This window comes from Oncorhynchus keta, chromosome 1, assembly GCF_023373465.1.
Source record: "Oncorhynchus keta strain PuntledgeMale-10-30-2019 chromosome 1, Oket_V2, whole genome shotgun sequence".
Lineage (NCBI taxonomy): Eukaryota > Metazoa > Chordata > Actinopteri > Salmoniformes > Salmonidae > Oncorhynchus > Oncorhynchus keta.
Genome location: NC_068421.1, coordinates 19,217,899 through 19,240,449, shown reverse-complemented (window position 1 = coordinate 19,240,449; position 22,551 = coordinate 19,217,899). Strand labels below are relative to the sequence as shown.

At 41.4% G+C, this 22,551-nt stretch overlaps 1 protein-coding gene across 1 annotated transcript; it reads left to right on the top strand.

Moving 5' to 3' along the window:
- The first annotated feature begins 2,655 nt into the window (after positions 1-2,655).
- On the top strand, positions 2,656-22,517 carry LOC118378391 (WD repeat and FYVE domain-containing protein 1). Its single transcript, XM_035765369.1, has 12 exons — positions 2,656-2,850; positions 8,217-8,284; positions 9,977-10,050; positions 10,260-10,314; positions 11,050-11,200; positions 11,344-11,456; positions 15,986-16,112; positions 16,334-16,439; positions 18,232-18,333; positions 18,705-18,835; positions 19,056-19,164; positions 19,654-22,517. Exons 1-12 carry the CDS (start codon positions 2,714-2,716, stop codon positions 19,711-19,713), a joined length of 1,233 nt encoding a protein of 410 aa, XP_035621262.1. The 5' UTR covers positions 2,656-2,713; the 3' UTR covers positions 19,714-22,517.
- Positions 22,518-22,551: the final 34 nt, after the last annotated feature.

Below are 22,551 nucleotides of genomic sequence, written 5' to 3'. Positions count from 1 at the left end.
GGCGGACCCCTGGTAAATGTAGTCTCTTATGGCCAATCTTCCAATGATATGCCTACAAATACGTCACAATGCTGCAGACAACTTGGAGAAACGATAGAAAGGGCAGGCTAATTCGTGGCGCTTTCACAGCCATATAAGGAGACAATGGAAAACAGAGCCTCAAAAATCCTGCTCATTTCCTGTTTGAAGTTGCATCTTGGTTTCGCCTCTAAGATCAGTTCTGGGGCACCCACAGATAATATCTTTGCAGTTTTGAAAACGTCAGAGTGTTTTCTTTCCAAAGCTGGCAATTATATGCATAGTCGAGCATCTTTTTGTGACAAAATATTGCGCTTAAAACGGGCACGTTTTTTTTATCCAATAATGAAATAGCGCCCCCCTAGCTTCAACTGGTTAATGGTTCATTGGTGGTGCAATTGTTATCCTTTCCCCCCTTTGTTTTTGCATCACAAAATGTAACATGATCGACCAAGCACATTAGGTGGCGGTATGCACAAACAAAATGTGCAAACGCCATAATACCAAAGAAGAAGAGGAAGCTCAAGAGTATCCTGTTGAGTCCTTCTCAGAAGAGTTTTGAAATCTGCCACACCTCCTTCGAAACCAGCTGTGGTTTACTCGGAGAAGAAAAACATGCACATATTTAATAACGATGTGTTACTTTTAATTGTATCTATAAAATGTCTAGCACAACTATCTAAATGTCTTTTTACCTTGTTACAGATTTAATTTGGGATTCCACCCTTGTAAACACAGTTTGCGTGATGGGATTGAAGTGAATAAAGAGTCATTTCATACAAGCTTATTTGTTTCCACATTTCCTCTCCTCGGTTACCTTTGACCCTATTCAAAAGATGTTGAGGAGAGGACGGATGAGTTGGCAAACCAGTTGAGATTCTCCCTAAGTTTGACCACATAACAGTGACAGCAGCAAAGAGTTGTGCGCCCTAGTAGACAAGGCATTGGCTTTGGATGGACAGTTGAAAAACATATTTCCATTTCTAAAATCCTGTTTTTGCTTTGTCATTATTGGGTATTGTGTGTAGATTGATGATTAAAAAAAATATTTAATCAATTTTAGAATATGGGTGCTATGTAACAGCATGTGAGGAAAGTCAAGGGGTCTGAATACTTTCTGAATGCACTGTAAAATGGATATTCGTGCTCCACTGGGTAGAAGTTAGGCCAAATGTAAGATTAAAGCCATTATGATAGATGGGACAGAGCCCTCCAAAGAAAGGTTGGTGGACCAAGATTCAATTTAGGAAGGATTGAGGTGGTGTATGCTTTGTTGCATGTAGGACATTGTACATTGAACTGGTCATTGAATCTGGTTGACAAGCATGCAAATGGTTTCTGTCTGATTGATGAAACAGTGAAGAACTGTCATTTGTTGATGCGTTGTTGTAAGTACCGGTAGTGGGCTCACGGGTGGCGCAGCGGTCTAAGGCGCTACGTCTCAGTGCAAGATGCGTCACTATAGGCCTTGGTTTGATTGAGGTTGAGTTTATTTTATTTTTACAGGGACAGTGCACATTAATCAACGTTTCAGTAAAAGTGCCGGTTTTAGCCAGCCGGCTAATTTTCAACCGCAGTCCCTGGGCAGGTTATTAAAAACAATTACAATATAGACAATCATTGAGCAGTGAGCACACGCAGAGCAACATAGGACAAGCAAGACATAGCATACAGACAGAGAAACATAGGACAAAAAGCAGCAAGACAACATTCAGAAAAGCAACAAAGTGTTTCCACACCTCACAAGCTACAGACAACAGACAACATGGAAAGCGGCAACACACAGCTAGGGATTATGATCACAAATCTGATTGACCTTTAGCCGTGTATTCATACATTTTGTGAAAGTGTGATAGGTGGTGCAGTTATGTGTGTCTGATGGCAGTGTATTCCAGACATGGGAAGCTCTCACAGAGAAAGTGCATTTACTAAAGGTGCTTTTCCTTAAGGGAACTATATAGTCACCTCTCATGGCAGACCTTGTGGATCTGCTGTCATATGTTTGGGTTTTCTGTTTAACAAAACTGAGTGGAGGGGGAGCCAGGCCATTTAGGATCTTGAATACAAGACATGCGTCGGTGTATTGCACAAGATTTTCCCAACTCAGGAGCTCATGCTTTCTGAGGATGTAACAGTGATGATGGCTATTGGGCTTCCTATCAAGCACTTGCTTCCAGGCTGTATCACAACCGGCCGTGATTGGGAGTCCCATAGGGTGGTGTACAATTGGCCCAGCGTCGTCTGGGTAAGGGTTTGGCCGGGGTAGGCTGTCATTGTAAATACGAATTTGTTCTTATCTGACATGCCTAGTTAAATAAAGGAACAATAAAAAAAAAGATGTGGAAGAGAGGGAAAGATTGATGTGTTGGGTTATTGAGGTTGGACAGTTGATGGGGAGGTTTTGATAGAAGGGCTATTTTCTGTCTTAGTAGTACAGGATTAGATAGGAGATTTTAGTGTCTCTCAATGTTTATTTTCTTTATATTCATTTAAGTCTATAAACTGTGATTGACTACACGCCCCAATGCAGTAGGAAACGCTGTGCACCGCTAACGTTTGTTTACGGGCCGCCATAATATTATAGTTTGAAGAAGAAACAAAGTAGTGCGCTGCTATTCTAGACATTATTGTAATCCTACTGAACTTCCTTAGCCGTCATCTGATTGTCGAGTTGGGAGAAAAAGACAACATAGCCATGGCGGCAGAGATTCATTCGAGGCCTCAAAGCTCAAGACCCGTTCTTCTAAATAAAATCGAAGGACACTCGGACGCGGTCAATGCTGCAGTTTTGATACCGAAAGAGGACGGAGTGATCACGGTTAGCGAGGACAGGTAGGTTGTCTGACGCCCCATTAGCTGTTTTCCAGACCATTATCTAGCTCTTAGCCAGATAACGGTAACGTTAGCTAGCTAGCCTGGTTACTGTTATTTTTTTCCACCTTTATTTAATTTAACCAGGTAGGCCAGTTGAGAACAAGTTCTCATTTACAATCAAGATAAAGCTAAGCAGTGCGACAAAAACAACACAGAGTTACACAAAAACAAACGTACAGTCAATAACACAATTTGCCATGGGGACCAGACGGTGTTATTCTAAATTCACCGTCTGGAACATCATGACAGTGTTTGATTCTTGAAATGGTCCTCCTCTACAAGCCGGAATGTTGAATACAGTTATATTTTAACTTACTCAGCCTATTTTCTGATGTTGATCCTTCAAATGTTCCAAACTTTAGACAAAATATCTACAGGAAAATATTTAGTCGACTTTTTAGAACACCGGTATTGAAGTTTAAATGTATATCACCTGGTACGTGCGCAAAACCATGTAAACACCTGCAAGACAATAGATATCCTATTAAACTAGAGGGGCTAGCTACAAAGATTTTTATAACTAACCCAGAGCTTGTCTTTCCAATGGGAGCAAATTAATCATAGTGGACAGAACAAGCAAGGAGGTAGGCAGGGTCAAGCAGGAGCTAGTGAGATCCTATTGGCGCGTTTTAGTCTTTATTTTCATATTTCCGTTAGGGAACGCGCACTTAACAGAGTATGCGTTCCCTAACGCAATTTTTTTGAAACTTTGGCAAAAGTCTACAAAACGCAGTCCACTGTTTGGAGATGAAATGATTCATTGAATGTCGGGGAAAATCCATCTTGTTCCATCTTCTCCCACTGCCAGTCACTGGGCTTCCTCTCATCACCATATTTGGTAGTGAGTGGAAACTCCAACAGGATGCTTCACATTTATACATCCAGTGAAATATCTGGCTCATTGTTCTGTGTTAGCTTTGTTATAAACCCTCAAATGTGGGAAATACACATGCTGAGATCATCCTTTCACCTACTATGCGTCTCATAAAGACAAGGCGGTTGGAACCAAAAATCTCCAATTTGGACTCCAGACCAAAGGGCAAATTTCCACCGGTCTAATGCCCATTGCTTGTGTTTCTTGGCCCAAGCAAGTCTCTTCTTCTTATTGGTGTCCTTTTTGTGGTGATTTCTTTGCAGCAATTTGTCTACGAAGGCCTGATTCTCGCAGTCTCCTCTGAACAGTTGATGTCTGTTACTTGAAATTTGAAGCATTTATTTGGGCTGCAATTTTTGGGGCTGGTAACTTGTCCTCTGCAGCAGAGGTAACCCTGGTTCTTCCTTTCCTGTGGTGGTTCTCATGAGAGCCAGTTTCATCATAGCTCTTGATGGTTTTTTATATTATATTATTATTATTATTATTGATGGTTTTTGCGACTGCACTTGAAGAAACTCAAAGTTTTTGAAGTGTTCCGGATTAACTGACCTTCATGTCTTAGAGTAATGATGGACTGTGGTTTCTCTTTGCTTATTTGAGCTGTTCTTGCGATAATATGGACTTGGTATTTTACCAAATAGGGCTATCTTATTTCTGTATGCCATCTCTACCTTGTCACAACACAACTGACTGGCTCAAACGCATTAAGAAGGAAATAAATTCCACAAATTAACTTTTAACAAGGCACACCTGTTAATTGAAATTAATTCATGAAGCTTGTTGAGAGAATGCCAAGAGTGTGCAAAGCTGTCAAGGAAAAGGGTGGCTATTTGAAAAATCTCAAATATAAAATATATTTTGAATTGTTTACACTTCTTTTTGCTTACTACATGATTCCATATGTGTTATTTCATAGTTTTGATTTCTTCAATATTATTCTACAATATAGAATAATATTATTCTACAATATAATATATGGCTCAGTTGGTAGAGCATGGCGCTTGTAACGCCAGGGTAGTGGGTTCGATTCCCGGGACCACCCATACGTAGAATGTATGCACACATGACTGTAAGTCGCTTTGGATAAAAGCGTCAGCTAAATGGCTATTATTATTATTATTATTATTATTATTATATTATATTATTATTATAAAAACCCTTAAATGAGTAGATGTTCTGAAACTTTTGACCGGTATTGTATTTTATATACATTTTCTGTATAAATGGCCTCTAAAATAAATGTCTTAGATGTATTTTTCCTGGAAAGCTTTTAGTGCTATTATATGATGGATACAATATCAGTTCAACTTGTCTATCATCATCTGATTTGAGCCATTGTATGACTGTGGATTAACTGCATTGTTTGAATACAATCATTCCTCTAAAATTGACTGGTTAGCTAGCTAACACACATATAGTGCAGATCAATTCTTAAGTTAGTGTAAAACACTGAAAGTTATCACAGCACTGTCAAACCATGATCAACTCCCTGAGCAATATGAGCAATATGGCTGACCTTTGGACCATCATATGAAGGTTCATGTCCATTTTTGGTATTCTAAATCCTAATTCTATGTGCAAGACTTGGGTTAGTATGCATGGTTCGCATGCGTATACTTCCGTCTTGTGTGTGTGCCTTCAGTCATGAGCAAAATACATCTTGATTACCAAACACATAGACCCATGTTTTGAAGTCTGTTTTTAAAAATATTTTGTCTCAAAATACCAACTGAGGGACCAACACCACAGACAGTCAGCTGAGTAGGTTTAAATAGAATTGTATTCTACATTCGTTACAGACTAGGGACATTTAGGATTTTTAAATGTGCGTGACGTTGTCTACATAATTTGAAGACATCGCCACGTTTCGTTATCATCAAACTAACCAAACAGCGAACTGTCCTCTGCCTAAATAACCTGTAAACCAATGATTTATATGTACACTAAACAATAGCTCATTGTGTGATGAATCAACTTCGCTCCTAGAGGCAACTGCTTAAACAGTTTACTGCTTTTGTTGGTGTTAGCAATAGCAAATATTTATTTTATTGATTTTGCAAGTTAGCTAGTTAGTAGGTTTGGAATGCATATCCTCAGGGCATAACAATGTGTGTAACGCTAGCTAGCTGCACAATGCTGGCACTGACATCAGGATATTGTTGATTTGTGTGCTAGTTGGTATATATTTGGCTACCTGTTACCTTCGCTACATACTAGGACTGGGATTTGCCAGGGACCTCATGATACAATATTATCACGATTAGAGGTCGACCGATTTAATCGGAATGGCCGATTTAATTAGGGCCGATTTCAAGTTTTCATAACAATCGGAAATCTGTATTTTTGGACACCGATTTGGCCGTTACATTTTTTTAAATTATTTAATTTTTACACCTTTTTATTTAATCTTTTTAACTAGGCAATTCAGTTAAGAACACATTGTTATTTTCAATGACGGCCTAGGAACAGTGGGTTAACTGCCTTTTTCAGGGGCAGAACGACAGATTTTTACCTTGTCAGCTCGGGGATTCAATCTTGCAACCTTACAGTTAACTAGTCCAACGTAAGTTGCTAGCTAGCATTAAACTTATCTTATAAAAAACCATCAATCATAATCACTAGTTAACTACACATGGTTGATGATATTACTAGTTTATCTAGCGTGTCCTGCGTTGCATATAATCGATGCAGTGCGTATTCGTGAAAAAGGACTGTAGGTGCTCCAATGTGTACCTTACCATATACATCAATGCCTTTTATTAAAATCAATACACAGAAGTGTATATTTTTAAACCTGCATATTTAGCTAAAAGAAATCCAGGTTAGCAGGCAATATTAACCAGGTGAAATTGTGTCACTTCTCTTGCGTTCATTGCACGCAGAGTTGGTGTATATGCAACAGTTTGGGCCACCGAATTTGCCAGAATTTTACTTAATTTTGACATAACATTGAAGGTTGTGCAATGTAACAGGAATATTTAAACTTATGCATGCCACTCGTTAGATAAAATACGGAACAGTTCCGTATTTCACTGAAAGAATAAACGTCTTGTTTTCGATATGGTAGTTTCCGGATTCGACCATATTAATGACCTAAGGCTCATATTTCTGTGTGTTATGTTATAACTAAGTCTTTAATGAAATACAAATGGTATAGAGAGAAATAGTCATATAATTCCTATAATAACTACAACCTAAAATTTCTTACCTCGGAATATTGAAGACTCCTGTTAAAAGGAACCACCAGCTTTCATATGTTCTGAGCAAGGAACTGAAACGTTAGCTTTCTTACATGGCACATATTGCACTTTTACTTTCTTCTCCAACACTTTGTTTTTGCATTATTTAAACCAAATTGAACATGTTTCATTATTTATTTGAGGCTAAATTGATTGTATTGATGTATTATATTAAGTTAAAATAAGTGTCGTCGTCACGATACATGGGTTACGATTGCGATTATCACGATTCTATATGTATTTCGATTCGATGTTCCAAACATATTGCTCACCGTATGTCTGCTGCAGAGGGACGAGAGAGCCATGAGAGAATGAGTTTTGATCAGCTATGCGAATAAAAGTCCTGAAAACAAATTGGCTGCCTATTTAAAAAGATGGAGAGCAAGCTATGAAGGAAAAATACTAAAGTTTTGGTGCAGGTACAGCAAACTAGCATAAAAACACTACCTAATACCCAATGGTCACCATTATTTGAGACATTATCTTACGGGTATGCCTTATGTGAATCAATTGACAAGTGTTACTGCAACCCCAATTGCAGTTTAATTTTTATTTTGTTTTCAGTCATTTTGTACACCTCCTAACCACACAATTTAGACACAAAAGAGATGTAGGCCATTAACACCCAACTCCAAAAAGTATTCATAAATGGTGAGGAAGAGAGTAGCATGGGCACTTCTCTAAAACGGGAGGCCTTCTGCTTCTGGTCAACTTTAGGGCACCAGGCAGGCGTAGATCAGAGCAAATTAATTTGTCGGTCATGCTTGGTCAATTGTACATTGAGGAGCAATATCCTGAGCAAGGTATAGAGAGAATTTAAATCTCTGGAGCGATACCCTTCCTTGTCCCCAGTAGGATAAGCTTCTCATGGTTGACTAGAAAATGAACATTTTTGAGGAAGGGAGAATCCAGTAGTATGAGAAGTTATTTTTTTTAATATATATATCTTGTGACTGGGCTGTCGTAATGGCACTGTACTCTCCTTTTGTCTCACAATGATCTTGTGGCTTGAGAATTTCATGGTGTTCTAAAACTGTATTATATTGCAATAGAGGAGCTGACAGTCTTACAGACATTTTTCTCCCAAGTAGCCCAAGTTCTAGTACTGTAATCCCTATTCACATTTGAGACTATCATGCTGCACCTTCAGGAGCAGTGCCAAGAGGGGCACTTGAAGTTTGAATATGACATTTCCTGTGTCCTATGTCCAGAACTATCCGGGTATGGCTGAAGAGAGACAGTGGACAGTACTGGCCCAGCATCTACCACACGGTCTCTTGTAAGTACCACAAGTGATTAGAAGTAGGCCTCAGCTGAAACATCCACTAACGTTACATGCTAAAAATACAGTGACCTGCAAAAGTATTCATCCCCATTGCCATTTTTCCTATTTTTGTTGCATTACAATCTGTAATTTGAATAGATTTTTATTTGGATTTCATGTAATGAACATACACAAAATAGTCCAAATTGTTGAAGTGAATTGGGAAAAAAATATAAAAAAAATAAAAAACCAAAAAGTGTTGTGTGCATATGTATTCACCCCCTTTGCTATGAAGCCCCTAAATGAGTTTAGTTAAATAAAGTCCACCTGTGTGTAATCTAAGTCTCACATGATCTCAGTGTATATATACACCTGTTCTGAAAGGCCCCAGAGTCTCCAACACCACTAAGCAAGGGGCACCATGAAGACCAAGGAGCTCTCCAAACAGGTCAGGAACAAAATTGTGGAGAAGTACAGATCAGAGTTGGGTTATAAAAAAAATATCAGAAACTTTGAACATCCCACGGAGTACCATTTAAATCCATTATTAAAAAATGGAAAGAATATGGCACCACAACAAACCTGCCAAGAGAGGGCCGCCCACCAAACTCACAGACCAGGCAAGGAGGGCATTAATCAGAGAGGCAACGAAGACACAAAAGATAACCCTGAAGGGGCTGAAAAGCTCCACAGTGGAGATTGGGGTATCTGTCCATAGGACCACTTTAAGCCATACACTCCACAGAGCTGGGCTTTACGGAAGAGTGGACAGAAAAAAGCAAATTGTTTAAAGGAAAAAAAGGAGCAAACACATTTGGTGTTTGCCAAAAGGCATGTGGGAGACTACCCAAACTTATGGAAGAAGGTACTCTGGTCAGATGAGACTAAAATGGAGCTTTTTGGCCATCAAGGAAAACGCTATGTCTGGTGCAAACCCAACACCTCTCATCACCCCGAGAATACCATCCCCATAGTGAAGCATGGTGGTGGCAGCATCATGCTGTGCGTTTGTTTTCCATCGGCAGGGACTGGGAAACTGGTCAGAATTGAAGGAATAATGGATGGCGCTAAATACGCGAAATTCTTCAGAAAAACCTGTTTCGGTCTTCCAGAGATTTGAGACTGGGACGGAGGTTCACCTTCTAGCAAGACAATGACCCTAAGCATACTGCTAAAGCAACAATTGAGTTGTTTAAGGGGAAACATTTAAATGTCATGGAATGGCCGAGTCAAAGCCCAGACCTCAATCCAATTGAGAATCTGTGGTATGACTTAAAGATTGCTGTACACCAGTGGAACCCACCCAACTTGAAGGAGCTGGAGCAGTTTTGTCTTTAAGAATGGGCAAAAATCCCAGTGGCTAGATGTGCCAAGCTTATAGAGACATACCCCAAGAGACTTACAGCTGTAATTGCTGCAAAAGGTGGCTCTACAAAGTATTTACTTTTTTTGGGGGGGTTATTTCTTGTTTGTTTCACAATAAAAACATATTTTGCATCTTCAAAGTGGTAGGGATGTTGTGTAAATCAAATTATACAGGCCCCCCCAAAAATATATTTTATTTCCAGGTTGAATGGCAACAAAATAGGAAAAATGCCAAGGGGGTGGATACTTTCGCAAGCCTCTGCAGCTGAAGCGTATACTATCGAATCAAAACATTGGCCATACACAATTGTTTTTTCAAGACATTTTTCATCTCTGTACTAGCGCCATGCTCCTGTATGTCATACCATCACGACAGCAGGCGCATCTTCATTGGGCAGGACAACGGAGCCATTGTGGTGAGTGAGATGAAGCCTTTAAGATGACCTCATGTGTAAACCCCAGTCTCTGTGTTTTGAGTGGACCCATAACATTCCAATCTGGTTCACACTGACCCCGTTTCTAATGTTTCCCTGCTTTGAATGAGAAAAAAGCATGAGTATGAAGTTACATGGAATAAGAGTGGGACGGGTAACTGATTTTTACTATTGTTTGGTGGTGCGAACAGGAATTCCTTCTGTCTGAAGATTTCAACAAGATGAACCATGTGAAGACCTATCCTGGTGAGATCTTAGTGGGGGTTTTCTGCCTTTACAAAGTCAATGAAAACTAAGAAGCTTTGGTGACGTAGACATGATATGATCTCTAGTGTTCAGTAATGGAGTCTTGTGTAACAGTATATATCAGTGATAATGGCTCTTTAGTGTACATTAGTGTGTGTGTCTACTGAGCTGTGTTCTGAAGCACTGCCCAGTCCCATGAGAAATCATCTGGTCCCTACCCAGCATGCCTCTGGGGAAATGTCCGAACAGGAAATAGAGACCGACGTCATTGCTGCTTAGAACACATGCATGCACACACTCACAGACCCAGACCCACCGTGAAAGAGGATAAGTAATTATTGTTCAAGCAATCCCAACTTGATGATGATGATCCACCACCACCATATTGTCTGACTATTATTATGTTATTACAGTCACCTTCCCCCAGGCTCAGAGAATATATGGTCTCTGTGACTAACAGCCTAGCCATGCAGTCTGGACCCTTCTCTCATCATTGGAAAATCCCTGCTTAGGGAAACTTGAGTTTTTTTTTAAGCATTAAATGCCAAAAAACATGTCTCTGGAAGTTTGTAGCAGTTCTCATCCAGCAGTGAAAATGGGCCCAGAACAGAATATCTCCATTAAGTGATCTATAGTCTTTCTACTCGCTAAAACCTTTTGCAGAAAGAGAAAGTTGAGTGGAGAATGAATTCAACATTTTTGTGTATTTTACCCATTGTGGCTGTGTGTGTCCAGCCCATCAGAACCGTGTGTCAGACATGGTGTTTTCTTTGGAGAGCGAGTGGGTGGTGAGCACCGGACACGACAAGAGTGTGAGCTGGATGTGCACCCAGAGCGGCAGTATGCTGGGGCGCCACTACTTCGGCTCCTGGGCCTCCTGTCTACAGTATCCTTCTCTGTTTGCGTGAGAGCTGGACAGGGGTCAGTTTATTGTTAATGTTCTTATTCCTAAGAAGGACTTTGGTCGAAGGTAACTTCCTATCTGTCCTATGTGCTCTTCCTGTGTATCTTCCTTGACTCTGTGTCTAGGTATGACAACGACACCCAGCATGCCTTTGTAGGGGACTACTCAGGACAGATTACCTTGCTGAAACTGGAGAGACAGACCTACTCCACCATCACCACACTGAAGGGCCACGAAGGTAACGCACACACCACAGGAGGTTTGTGGCACCTTAATTGGGGAGGATGGGCTCGTTATAATGAGTGGAATGGTATCAAATACATCACATACATGCTTTTCAGGCGTTTTGATGCCATTTGCTCCATTCCGGACATTATTATGAGCCGTTTGCCACTCAGCAGCCTCCTGTGACACACAACGGGACACACGGACAGCCTATGGACAATATGGAAACGGACGCTATAAATTTCTCGGATGCCATCTCTAACTGGCAATCATTTAAAAAGAGGAAATGTTGCTGGCACATTGTATGGCGCTATACTGTATACATACAGTGCGGTAACAGTTTTGTACTTGTATATACAGTGGGGCAAAAAAGTATTTAGTCAACCACCAATTGTGCAAGTTCTCCCACTTAAAAAGATGAGAGGCCTGTAATTTTCATCATGGGTACACTTTAACTATGACAAACAAAATTAGATTTTTTTGTTCTCCAGAAAATCACATTGTAGCACATCTGGGACATCATGTCTCGCTCCATCCACCAACGCAAAGTTGCACCACAGACTGTCCAGGAGTTGGCGGATGCTTTAGTCCAGGTCTGGGAGGAGATCCCTCAGGAGACCATCCGCCACCACCTCAGAAGCATGCCCAGGTGTTGTAGGGAGGTCATACAGGCACGTGGAGGCCACACACACTACTGAGCCTCATTTTGACTTGTTTTAAGGACATTACATCAAAGTTGGATCAGCTTGTAGTGTGGTTTTCTACTTTAATTTTGAGTGTAACTCCAAATCCAGACCTCCATGGGTTGATAAATTTGATTTCCATTGATAATTTTTGTGTCATTTTGTTGTCAGCACATTCAACTATGTAAAGAAAAAAGTATTTAATAAGAATATTTCATTCATTCAGATCTAGGATGTGTTATTTTAGTGTTCCCTTAATTTTTTTGAGCAGTGTATATATTGTGTGTGTGTGATTGCACATTATGTTTTTTTACGAAAATTGTGTGTGTGTACCAGTCAGGTTTGGACACACCTGCTCATTCAAGGGTTTTTCTATATTTTTACTATTTTCTACATTGTAGAATAATAGTGAAGACATCAAAACTATGAAATAACATGTAGTAATCAAAAAAGTGTTAAACAAATCAAAATAGATTTGAGATTCTTCAACGTAGCCACCCTTTGCCTTGACATATTTTACATACTCTTGGCATTCTCTCAACCAGCCTCGCCTGGAATGCTATTCCAACATTTTCTGAGAAGTTGTTGGCTGCTTTTCTTTCACTCTGTGGTCCAACTCACCCAAACCATCTCAATTGGGTTGAGGTTGGGTGATTGTGGAGGCCAGGTCATCTGATGCAGCACTCCATCACTCCCCTTCTTGGTCAAATAGCCCTTACACAGCCTGGAGGTGTGGGTCATTGTCTTGTTGAAAAACAAATGTTGGTCCCACTAAGCGCAAACCAGATGGGATGGTGTACCGCTGCAGAATGCTGTGGTAGCGATGCTGGTTTTAGTGTGCCTTGAATTCTACATTACAGACCGTGTCACCAGCAAAGCACCATTACACCTCCTTCTCCATGCTTCACCGAGGAGGGCCGTATTTGGTAAAAGACTAAGTCCATATAATGGCAAGAACAGCTCAAATAAGCAAAGAGAAACGACAGTACATTCCTTTTAAGACTTGAAGGTCAGTCAATATGGAACATTTCAAGAACTTTTAAAGTTTTTTTCAAGTGCAGTCGCAAAAACCATCAAGTGCGACGATGAAACTGGCTCTCATTTCCCTTTGACTCACTCCAACCTTCCAAAGTCAATCAAATTTGATTTGTCAAATGCTAATTCAGAAAGTTTTCAGATCCCTTCCCCTTTTCCACATTTTGTTACAGCCTTATTCTTAAATGGATTAAATAACATTTTCCCTGACAATACCCCATAATGACAAAGTGAAAACAGGTTTTTAGGAATGTTTTGCAAACGTATTTTAAAAATTAAAAAACAGACCTGATGAGACTCGAAATGGAGCTCAGGTGCATCCTGTTTCCATTTATCATCCTTGATGTTTCTACAACTTGATTGGAGTCCACCTGTGGTAAATTGAATTGATTGGACATGATTTGGAAAGGCACACGTCTCACAGTTGACAGTGCATGTCAGAGCAAAAACTAAGCCATGAGGTCGAAGGAATTGTCTGTAGAGCTCCAAGACAGGATTGTGTCGAGGCACAAATCTGGGGAAGGATACCAACAATGTATAGTATTGAAGGACCGCAAAAACACTGTGGCCTACATCACTCTTAAATGGAAGACGTTTGGAACCACAAAGACTCTTCCGAGAGCTGACCGCCCGGCCAAACTGAGCAATCGGGTGAGAAGGTCCTTGGTCAGAGAGCTAACCAAGAATCCGATGATCACTCTGACAGCGCTCCATAGTTCCTCTGTGGCAATGGGAGAACCTTCCAGAAGGACAAACGTCTTTGCTGCACTCCACCAGTCAGGCAGACCTTTATGGTAGAGTGGCCAGATGGAAGCCACTCTTCAGTAAAAGGCACATGACAGGAAATTGGCACCATTCCTACGGTGAAGCATGGTGGTGTTTTTCAGCGGAAGGGACCCGGAGACAGGATCAAGGGAAAGATGAAGGTAGCAAAGTACAGAGATTCTTGATGAAAACCTTCTCAGGACCTCAGACTGGGGCAAAGGTGAGCCCGATCGAACATCTCCGGAGAGACCTGAAAATAGCTGTGCAATGGCGCGCCCCATCCAACCTGACAGAGCTTGAGAGGATCTGCAGAGAGGAATGGGAGAAACTCTCCAAATACAGGGGAGTCATACCCAAGAAGACTCAACGCTGTAATCACTGCCAAAGGTGCTTCAACAAAGTACTGAGTCAAGGGTCTGCATACTTACAGTGCCTTGCGAAAGTATTCAGCCCCCTTGAACTTTGACCTTTTGCCACATTTCAGGCTTCATACATAAAGATATAAAACTGTATTTTTTTTGTGAAGAATCAACAACAAGTGGGACACAATCATGAAGTGGAACGACATTTATTAGATATTTCAAACTTTTTTAACAAATCAAAAACTGAAATTGGGCGTGCAAAATTATTTCTGAATAAAGTACTTTCTGAATGCACTGTATGTGACTGGGTACCTGTACTGATTCGATATGCAGGGGTACGAGGTAATTGATGTAGATATGTACATATAGGTAAGGATAAAGTAACTAGGCAACAGGATAGATAATTAAGCAAAGGGGTACGAAGGGCTGTTTATATATGGTCAATATACCACGGCTAAGGGTTGTTCTTATGCACAACACTGAGTGCCTGGATACAGCCCTTAGCTGTGGTAGTGTATTGGCCAACAATCCCCAGAGGTGCCTTATTGCTGCTATTATTATTATTATTATTATTATTATTATTATTACCAAAGTAATTAGAAGAGTAAAAAAATATGTTTTGTCATACCCATGGTATACAGTCTGATATATCACTGCTTTCAGCATCCAGGAGCCAAACTACTTGGTTTATAATAAACATTACCATGGCATTGTTGAATACTCATTTCTGATTGGCTTGAAGGGCATTCTTTGTAGCGTGCATTATATCTCTATAATGCACATGTTCTATGTTTGAGCTGCTTTTGAAAGCAAAAGTCGAACTGAACATTTATTGGTGTTGAATTTGATTTTCATACTAGCAGTAGGGCTGATGGTTTGGTTAGCGAAACATGCAACTATGTTTGTTTGGTCACCAAGGCAACTAGCTACTGTAATAACTTGCTAGCTACTTAGTGGATGTTGAACACATTTCTAGTGGCAGATGTGTTAAGTTATTTATATATTTTTATTTAACCTTTATTTAACTAGGCAAGTCAGTTAACATAAATTGTAAATTCTTATTTACAATGACGGCCTACCCCTGCCAAACCCGGACGATGCTGGGCCAATTGTGCATCGCCCTATGGGACCACCAATCACGGCCAGATGTGACACAGCCTGGATTTGAACCAGGGACTGTAGTGATGCCTCTTGCATTGAGATGGAGTGCTTTAGACCGATGCTCCAGTCGGGAACCCAAAATGATGCATCTTCCACATCATTCATAATTTTCCATAGAATGCATAGCCCCTTGTTGATTATCCATTTTTGCACCAGAAAAAGTGCAAAAAGGGTCCATGCAGATAGGAGCAATTGGTTAACTTTTTAGCAATCTTATGCCGTTGGGTTAGAAACTGTTAAGGGTCCTGTTGGTTCCTGACTTGGTGCATCGGTACAGCTTTTCTGTGCGATAGCAGAGAGCTCAGTCTTATGACTTGGGTGGTTGGCATTTTAGAACATTTTTAGGGTTTTCATCAGACACCACCTGGTGTAGAGGGCCTGGATGGCAGGAAGATCAGTGATGTACTGGGCTGTACACACTACCCTCTGTAGTGTCTTGCTGTTGGATGCCAAACAGTTACCATACCAAGCGGTCACACTACCAACCACCCGTCTGTTGTCATAACTTCCTGGTCTCTCTCCTCCCCTCCCCCCAGGTAGTATTGGAGCTCTGTGGTGGGATCCTGTTCAGAGGCTTTTGTTCTCAGGAGCGTCTGACCACAGTGTCATCATGTGGGATATCGGGGGCCGCAAGGGACGAACACTACTGCTCCAGGGACACCAGTAAGAGGGAGGGAGTGTATGTGTGTGTGTCAGCCAGTGCATATGCTTATCAGTAGCAGGGCTCTGTAGGTCAGTACCAGTTGTCGCAGGGAGCTGTTCACTTCCTAATGTTTTATTTTGATGTTTTACCATCTGTGAGCTCATCAGATGGCGTAACTATCAGACCAATTTACGTCTGGAATTCTTTGGAAGATCACTCTATTTTCTACACCCCCCCCCAGTGAACGAGTGCAGGCAGTGCGATACCTGCAGCTGACCAGACAACTGGTGTCCTGTTCTGCAGATGGCGGCGTCACAGTGTGGAACATGGACACTCCCAGAGAAGAGGTAGGTACAGTGCATTCGGAAAGTATTCAGACCCCTTGACTTTTTCAACATTTTGTAAAGTTAAAGCCTTATTCTAAAATTGATTGAAGTTTTTTTCCACTTATCAATTTAAACACAATACTCCATAATGACACAGGTTTTTAGAAATGTTTGCAAATTGATTCTAAATACAAAACTCATATCACTTTTACGTAAGTATTCAGGCTCTTTACTCAGTACTTTGTTGAAGCACCTTTGGTGACGACAGCCTTGAGTCTAATTTGGTATGGCGCTACAAGCTTGGCACACCTGTATTTGGGGAGTTTATCCCATTCGTCTCTGCAGATCCTCTCAAACTCTGTCAGGTTGGATGAACAATGTCACTGCACAGCTATTTTCAGGTCTCTCCGGAGATGTTCGATCGGATTCAAGTCCGGTCTCTGGCTGGGGCCACTCAAGGACATTCAGAGACTTGTCCCGAAGCAAGTCCTGCGTTGTGAAGGCTGTGCTTTGGGTCGTTGTCCTGTTGGAAGGTGAACCTTCACTCCAGTCTAAGGTCCTGAGCATTCTGGAGCAGGTTTTCATCAAGGATCTCTCAGTACTTTGCTCCGTACATCTTTCCCTTGACCCTGGCTAGTCTCCCAGTCCCTGCCACTGAAAAACATCCTCACAGCATGATGCTGCCACCACCACATTTCTCCGTAGGGATGGTGCCAGGTTTCCTCCAGACCTGATGCTTGGCATTCAGGCCAAATAGTTTAATCTTGGTTTCATCAGACCAGAGAATATCGTTTCTCATGGTCTGAACTCCAACTAGGCTGTCTTGCCTTTTACTGAGGATTAGCTTCTGTCTGGCCAGTACCATAAAGGCCTGAGTGGTGGAACGCTGCAGAGATGGTTCTCCTTCTGGAAGGTTTCCCCATCTCCCCAGAGGAACTCTGGAGCTCTTTCGGAGTGACCTTCGGGTTCTTGTTCACCTCCCTGACCAAGGCCCTTCTCCCCCGATTGCTCAGTTTGGCCGGGTGGCTAGCTCTAGGAAGAGTCTTGGTGTTTCCAAACGTCTTTCATTTAAGAGAGATGGAGGCCACTGTTCTTGGGGTACTTCAGTACTGGATCATTTTTTGGTACCCTTCCCCAGATCTGTGCCTCGACACAATCCTGTCTTGGAGCTCTACGGACAATTCCTTCGACCTCATGGCTTGGTTTTTGCTCTGACATGCACTGTCAACTGTGAGACCTTATATAGACAAATATGTGCCTTTCCAAATCATGTCCAATCAACTCAATTTACCACAGGTGGACTCCAATCAAGTTGTAGTAACATCTCAAGGATTATCAATGGAAACAGGATGCACCTGAGCTCAATTTTGAGTCTCACAGCAAAGGGTCTGAATCCTTATGTAAATAAGTATCTCTGTTTTTATTTTCAATAAAAAAAAAGTGCTTTGTCATTATGGTGTATTATGTGTCGATTGATGGGGGGGAATTACAGTTTAGATTAAGGCTGTAACGTAACAATGCAGGAAAAAGTAAAGGGGTCTGAACTTTCAGAATGCACTGTAAATCAGGAGCCAGGAATACATCTCAATGCCTCACTTCACCTTTTCCTTAAAAAGCAGAGGTGGGTAACCTTTTTGGCACATGTTGTAGTTTTCCCACCCCTGCCTTAGATGCTGCTGAACTCACAATCTCCTTGTTAAGGAGCGACGTCAACTCTCTACTGCCCTTTGGTGTTGAAAGTTGAACATTGCTACAAAGTAACATCACTCCCCCTCTACTCTTTAACTTTCTCTTCCTGCTTGACTCTCCACAGGCTCCTCAGTGGTTGGACAGTGACTCATGTCAGAAGTGTGAGCAGCCTTTTTTCTGGAACGTCAAACAGATGTGGGACTCAAAGACCATTGGACTTAGGCAGGTGAGAGGGCAGGCAGCCTCTGGTATAGTCCAGAGCCTTGTATTGAGAATATAATACAAGGCTCTGGCATAGCCATTACTGTTGTAAGAATGACCTTGTAACTGTATAATAGTAATGGTAGAAATATAGGAACTAGGGAGTGATCAGTTAATTTTCTTTGACCCTTGGCTGATGTGGGACTCAAAGACCATTGGGCTTCGGCAGGTGAGAGGGCAGGCAGCCCCTGGTGTAGCCATTACTGTAATACAAATATCCTTGTGACTCTATTGTAGTGGTAGAAATATAGATATAGGCATATAGAAATACAGGAACTAGGAGTGATCGGTCTTTATTATTTGACCCTTGGCGAACCCTCGTGTTTCCTGTTTTAGCACCACTGCAGGAAGTGTGGCAAAGCGGTGTGTGGGAAGTGTAGTTCCAAGAGCACTACATACCCTGTGATGGGCTTTGAGTTCCAGGTGCGCGTGTGTGACATCTGCTACGACACCGTCAAGGACGAGGAGTGAGTATGATCGACGAGTAATAGAACATAATTGTGATAAAACATCTCAAAACAATCTGAGTCGCTCTCATCCAGAGCGACTGTCTGCTAAATGACTTAAATGTAATGTCACTATAATAATACTGTAATGGAGTATAATAAAAATGTGACTCAGATTTACATTTGTCTTCTTCATCCCACCCCCTCATTTCCTCACGTACCACGTTGTCTCATCTTCCAGTCGTACTGCATTAGCAACGTTCCATGAGGGGAAGCACAACATAGCCTTTATGGACATGGACCCTTCCAGAGGCCTGATGGTGACCTGTGGCAGCGACCGTGTCGTCAAGGTCAGACATACTATCAGCCTTGATCAGTAACTAGTGGTCAGATACAGTCCCTGATGAGTTGGTTCTAGACTCAATAGTACTGAATGTTTTTTAATATGCTTGGAAAACGGAAACGTTCTAGAACGTCAAAGTTAACATTACTGGAGACCTTGCAGTTTTGGAGACGGCATCTCCTTTGCTAGCAAAGAGATTTACAGTGGCTAATTTAACAGTAATTAAGTGAATTGTTTCGCCCCAAAGTTAGCCAAGAATATTAGCTTGTCAGATAAATGTTTTTTGCAGTTAGTTAGCAATCGCCTCTACACTATCTTGCTTGCTACAGTAGCACTGACATGTCAATAACCTGCCTCCAAAAATGTTGAGGTGTTGGTTGTTTACATTTTACCATTGTGATGTGCATCAATGCGTGTCTACTTTCTATGCGAATGGCTCATCTTTACATATTCATCTGACTTTACTGAATCCCTGATTGGCTCTTTCTTTCCACAGATATGGGACATGACGCAAGTGGTTGGCTGCAGCATAGCAACAGGCTTCTCCCCACGTTGATTAACCCCATCGGCCCTCAAACTCTGTCCTCTACTCTACTGACAGGTGTCTGTCATTGGGACCTCCTCTGTTTTCTCATCTTTCTGGCTCCTTTTCTGTCCGGCTGCTTCTGTTCACTCATCTCCCACTGGTCGTTTGGATGAAGATACGAATGCGTGTGTTGTGTTGTGTAAGTGGGTGGGTACTAGTGTTGGTAACCCTTTGCTTGATTTGGTGTCAGTTTTGTACATGAGAATTTGAGTCTCAAATGTGTCTCAGGTCTAACTTCCAGTGTGTACCCGTTCAGCGGCGTTCCAAGCACAATGTTCTGTTCTAATGTGTGAATGGAAGGGAGCAGTGTTTGTGTTTATGTATGTTCCACCTCTGTCTGGTTTCTTTGACATAGTGGGTCAGCTCTAATTCCTTTTGCACTGTAACATTGGACTGCTAGACCCGATAATCCACAAAACCCTGCCCAACAGACACACACAGGGCTCTCCTATTGGCTGCTTACTTCAACTTTCTACATTTTAAATATTGCAAATGCTAACCATGACAACACAGCTTTTGTATACCCATATGCATAGTGTGTACAGTATGAGATGCAGTGTGCTTATCGCTCTATATCCCTCACTGATCATGAGGTCAGTTTCACTCTTTCCTCGCTAGTTGTTCTTTCCCTCTCTCTTTCTCTTCACTAGTTGGCCTTAAACTCTTTCGTTTGTCTCAGGAGGAGGAGATGGAAGAGTCATTAGAGGGCATGGCTGTATGTGCTGTCACCATGGCAACCCTGGCCGAGCTGTAGCCACAGCTGTTCTCCCATAGACCTTGTCCAACTTCATCTCAGACACCTTTCGTCAATTTACACAACTGTACAGATATCACTTCTAGTCCTGATAACCAAGACCCCATACTCTGTTGCCTTTGCGATTAGTTAAGATGAATTTGCGTATAATGAAAAACAAGTGTCAGCTTTTGAACAAGAGGTTTTTATTTGGCTTTTGCTCTCTTTACAGGCACATAGGTATTGCAATGGTACTGAATTAAAGTCAATGTAGCGCTAAAGTTCCCATGCACTGATGTTTTATGCTGTTTCATCTCTCACTGTGGGATTGTGGGTAAAATTAGAAGGTGCTTGTGTTTCCTCTAAGGCCTTAAGAGAGCGGGATGGACCAAGCCTTCTAGAACCTTCAAAACTCTCACGACTGTTCTTACACACACTACTCTGTAGCATAGCTGCATTTTTCTCTCAACACTCACCCATGAATACTAAGCATTCAACACTATTTACTAGTTCCTCTGTCACTCTCCCGCTCTGTTTTGTTTCCAGAGCCCCGTAAGGTTCTCAACTGCACTTAAATGCACTAATTGTGGCTTGAGTTGCATAATGTCCTTAAACTGGTATATATTTGGCTAATTTTATGCTAGGTTAGACTAACGCTTGCCTTAAGGTAAAACTGAACGTTGGAGTAACGTATGTAGTCCCATTCCAGTTTTGATCACCTACTGTATAATATTTCTATTTGTAGCAAAGTGTTTGATTGTTTCTTGATGTTTACTTCATGTATAGATATGATGGTGGTGAGGTCACACAGACAGGATGATGTTTTGATGTCACTGAGAAATCTTTCACAGATGTGCTTGCAATGTTATGTCAGAAACGTGATGACATCTCTGGGAGACATGTTTATGTCACAGAGAGGTGTTGACATAAATTCATATTGTGGACATCACAGAGATACAGGGGTGTGCATGTTTCACAGAGAGGAGTTAATATCACACAGAACATGCTCATGTCTCAGAGGGACATAGCGAGGTCACAGAAGCTGCAGGCAGCCTAGCGGTTAAGAGCATTGGGCCAGTAACCGGGAAGTTGCTGGTTCGAATCCCTGATTCGACTAGGTGAACAAAGCACATAACCCTAATTGCTCCTGTAAGTTGCTCTGGGTGAGAGCGTCTGCTAAATGTAAAGTACAGTCATCAGGGATGTGCAGTGTTCTTGGGAAACACTTTTCCTACAGCACAATCAAGGCTCAAGATCAGCTTTTTAAAAATTGTGTTCGATCGAAAGAAATCTCTCTGTAAGAGAATATCTGTGACCGTTAACTGGAGTCCCAGTGATTTCTGTTCCCAACTATAGATGAATTCCAACTAGATCGATTCCTTTGAGTAATCGAGAGCCACTAACGTTTAGAGGCTAACATTTGTGATTCCCTCCACAAATTATTGTTCCCACCACAATTGTGATCAATACAATTCTCCTAGGTATGTTGGTTTGTAATAAGTCTGTTTTATGGGGTCGATCCCATGAAGAAGAATTTATATACTTTTTACTGGTTCTTATATGTAATTTGACTAAACTCTATCCACGTTTTCACACATGTATAAAATAGTAAGATCTCAAACTGGAGCCATATCTAGCAGAGGGGTCTAGTGGGAGGAGCTATAGGAGGACAGGTTCAAGGGATGGATGGAACGGAGTCGTATCGTGGTTTCCATATCTTTGTTTGATACGTTCCATTTATGCCATTACATTGAACCCTTCATCCTATAGCTCCTCCCACCGGCAGCCTCTGAATTCTACAGTATACATTCTCTACTACTCTGTTAACCTCTTTGTTGCTGTTTGTCATTTTATCATGTCATACTGCTTGTAAAATAATCTTGTTCCGACGTTGTTGTATATCTCTAATAATTGTATTTTTAAAGAGAAACTCCTGTTGATAATGTTGACCGTACTGACTTTAGTCTCCCTGTGGCACTCTGTTCTGTCACGGTGAGGAAATAAATAAAAGCTTAATAAAGATATCCATTCAGACATGTTATTAAGTCTAACGCTTGTGTTGGATGCCTCCCCCA

Bases quoted from the DNA above. Each gene is read 5' to 3' on its own strand.
- LOC118378391 (XM_035765369.1), top strand. From the start codon at position 2,714: ATGGCGGCAGAGATTCATTCGAGGCCTCAAAGCTCAAGACCCGTTCTT. The intron at 10,051-10,259 runs GTGAGTGAGATG...TGGTGCGAACAG, and splicing joins AGGACAACGGAGCCATTGTG to GAATTCCTTCTGTCTGAAGA. The intron at 11,201-11,343 runs GTATCCTTCTCT...CTCTGTGTCTAG, and splicing joins TCCTGGGCCTCCTGTCTACA to GTATGACAACGACACCCAGC.